Source organism: Vespa crabro, chromosome 4 (assembly GCF_910589235.1).
Source record: "Vespa crabro chromosome 4, iyVesCrab1.2, whole genome shotgun sequence".
Taxonomy (NCBI): domain Eukaryota; kingdom Metazoa; phylum Arthropoda; class Insecta; order Hymenoptera; family Vespidae; genus Vespa; species Vespa crabro.
This window is the reverse complement of record NC_060958.1, coordinates 9,246,613-9,249,436: the sequence shown is the minus strand read 5'-3', so window position 1 is coordinate 9,249,436 and position 2,824 is coordinate 9,246,613. Positions and strand designations below refer to the sequence as shown.

The 2,824-nt window shown below is 36.8% G+C and overlaps 1 protein-coding gene across 3 annotated transcripts in view; it reads left to right on the top strand.

The window, feature by feature from the left end:
* The window catches only part of LOC124423332 (RNA/RNP complex-1-interacting phosphatase-like), a 43,833-nt gene extending 41,930 nt beyond the window's left edge, over positions 1–1,903 (top strand). For all 3 annotated transcript variants that reach the window (XM_046960935.1, XM_046960933.1, XM_046960932.1), the window contains one exon: positions 1–1,903. This exon is cut by the window's left edge and continues 292 nt beyond it. In XM_046960935.1, the coding sequence (XP_046816891.1) occupies positions 1–592 (592 nt within the window). In that variant the 3' untranslated portion in view covers positions 593–1,903.
* The last annotated feature ends 921 nt before the right edge of the window (positions 1,904–2,824 follow it).

The window sequence follows — 2,824 nt, the reverse complement described above, 5'->3', positions numbered from 1 at the left end:
TTTTGGTGCTCCACCACCTGGATTTGGTTCGATGCCTCCACATCCACCTGGTATGCCACTTCCACCGCCGCCAGGTCCACCGATGTACGGTCCGAGACCTTTGAGATATGGACCACCGCCGCCCCCACCACCACCACCACCAGCCATGAGAGCATCAGGTCCAGGCTTTCATCCACCAGGCTTTCCACTGCGTTTACCAGGTCTACCGAGAATGGCTGGTCCACCTAGATTACCACCTGGTCCGCCATCTCGATTACCACCTCCAAAAATGCCTCCGCCTCCTCCACCACCTCCACCGCAGGTTAGGCAGGCGGTTGTTGTTAAACGACTACAAGCTCACAAAAAGAAACATCATAATCAGCATCAGGAGCAACAGATTGCTAGAAACGGTAGAATTATACCACTTGGGAGTTCGATGAGGCTAACAAAGCGCGAAGTCAGTACCGCCAGAAGGATTAGAAATATCACTTCAAAAATTACCAAGGAACAGGACTTTACCGTAGATACTTTTGAGGAAAATCTTTTGGCTGTCTCATCGACGAATGCACATTTGCGACGGCCATTAAAAGGACGATACCATCAGACTAAGTGATGATGTGTTATCTAGGATGGGGCGATTTATCATTTAAAAACTTACAATATGTTGTGTAATAATGTCATTCGCATCAGTCGCTCAATGTGTTGCTCTAAAATCCCTTATGGCGACACTTTTAAGATAGAAGGAAAAAGAAAATGTGATTTTTGCGATCTCACCGTTCTTGCATTTACGAACGGTATTCGAATAGATGCGAGAGAACGAAGAGAAACGTTTTGAGACGGAATAAACTTCTATTTCTCTCGGTCTTAATTCCTAACACACATAAAAATCAAACGAGAGATCTTTGTTGATTCTTTATTCGCCTTGTCGATTTTCTAGACGTTTATCTATTTCGACTAAAAATCTATAAACTGTTGTGAAATATGTCGTCGTCGTTTTTCCATCCGAAGAACATGGCTCTCATTGTTGGGAAAAATCTATACTGGAACCTACTACTACTACTACTACTACTACTACTACTACTACTACTACTACTACTACTACTACTACTACTACTACTACTACTATTACTACTACTACTACTACTACTACTATTACTACTACTACTACTACTATTACTACTACTATTACTACTACTACTACTACTACTACTACTACTATTACTATTACTACTACTACTACTACTACTACTACTACTACTACTTTACGTTTAAGACTATGTTCGACATTGACAAATAAACGCACTTTATTGGTAAGTTCCTTTTTTTTTTTTTTTTTTGTCGACTATTTAAAAGACGAAAATTATATGTGGATTACGTGTATCGTACTATTATAAAATTATCGTCGAAAGAAATAGTTTAGATTAAGGGATTAGAACCTGACGTCTCTCGTGTCTCGTTCGAAGATAATTAAAGTGCTTCAATATTCGACCTCGGTCAGGGATCATGCGTGTAGATGTGGTGATATTGATCATATTTACGAACGCACGTATCGTATATCATTAAGCGATTGTACGCGCCTTATATGGAATAAAATTCCACACGGGGAGAAATTTCTAGCGTCTTTTTAAAGCTTCTTTTATAATTTTCGAAGCTTCTACACGCGTTATTTTCAACGTTAAGGAGAAATCTATAATGTAAGCTAAGTAGTAACTATCGACTTTAGTTTCTCGATTTAGTAAGGAATCGAACAGAAAAACAGAGAAAAAGAATAAGAAAATAAAATTAGTTTCTCTGAAAACGTTTGTCGGTCAAAAGTTATAATACGAATACGATCGACGATCCTATAAGGATTTTATTTTTTCGAACGGCCTGTTGTAATGTATCTCTTTTCAAAGTTCACACATTATACGAGTTCTTTCATAGATCACGATGAACATAAATTATTAAAACCATTCACAAGCGGATGCATGATTTATTATGAATTATAGGTATACAACGATGCTCTTAAAGGAAATCGAAGAACTACGAGTACAACAACGATGTAAACGACGACGACAATGACAATGACAATGACGACGACGACGACGACGACGACGACTAAAACTTGAAAACTTTTTCGATATGGAAAGATCGTCGCGTAGACAATTGAGATTATAACTAGACTTTCTCCTAGAAAACGTCAAGATTTTTGGAAAAAGTTTATTACATCTCGATCATCTTCAACGATCGATCCAATAAAAATCGAGAACAATATGAATGTCATAAAAGTTGAGACAATATTTTTTCTATCCTGACATTGCTCATTTAGCCATTTAGATTTATCAAAGACGTATTTTCTCAATATTTTCAGATAAAAAGAAAAGAAAAAAAAAAAAAAAGAAAAAAAAGAAAAAAAAAAAGAAAAAAAAAAGAAAAAAAAATAGAAGAAAGAGCGAGATTAGAAAATATTTTATTTGATTTATACGAATTGCCTTTTAAACAATTTCAAAGTTTCTCGATGTTATTACGAGATATCGTGAAAGTGACTTATCATGAACATTTATCGCGCAACACAATCGAAATAATCGAATGAACGAATTACGTGAAATAGATTTTGATAAAAATTATAATAATAGTGATAATCGCACGATCTAACTATCGTGCTGTGTGTCCAAAACGTTCCCCGTTGATGCGTCTCGCCGCTGGTAGTTCGAACTTTTCGAATAATTCGTAAAAAGCTGAAGAGGGACAAACAAGTCCATAAAGAGTGTGCTTCCTCTGCGTTTCCTTTTCTATGCTTTCACGATTCCTCTTTTTACTCTCTCTCTCTTTCTCTATCTATCTCTCTCTCTCTCTCTCTCTCTCT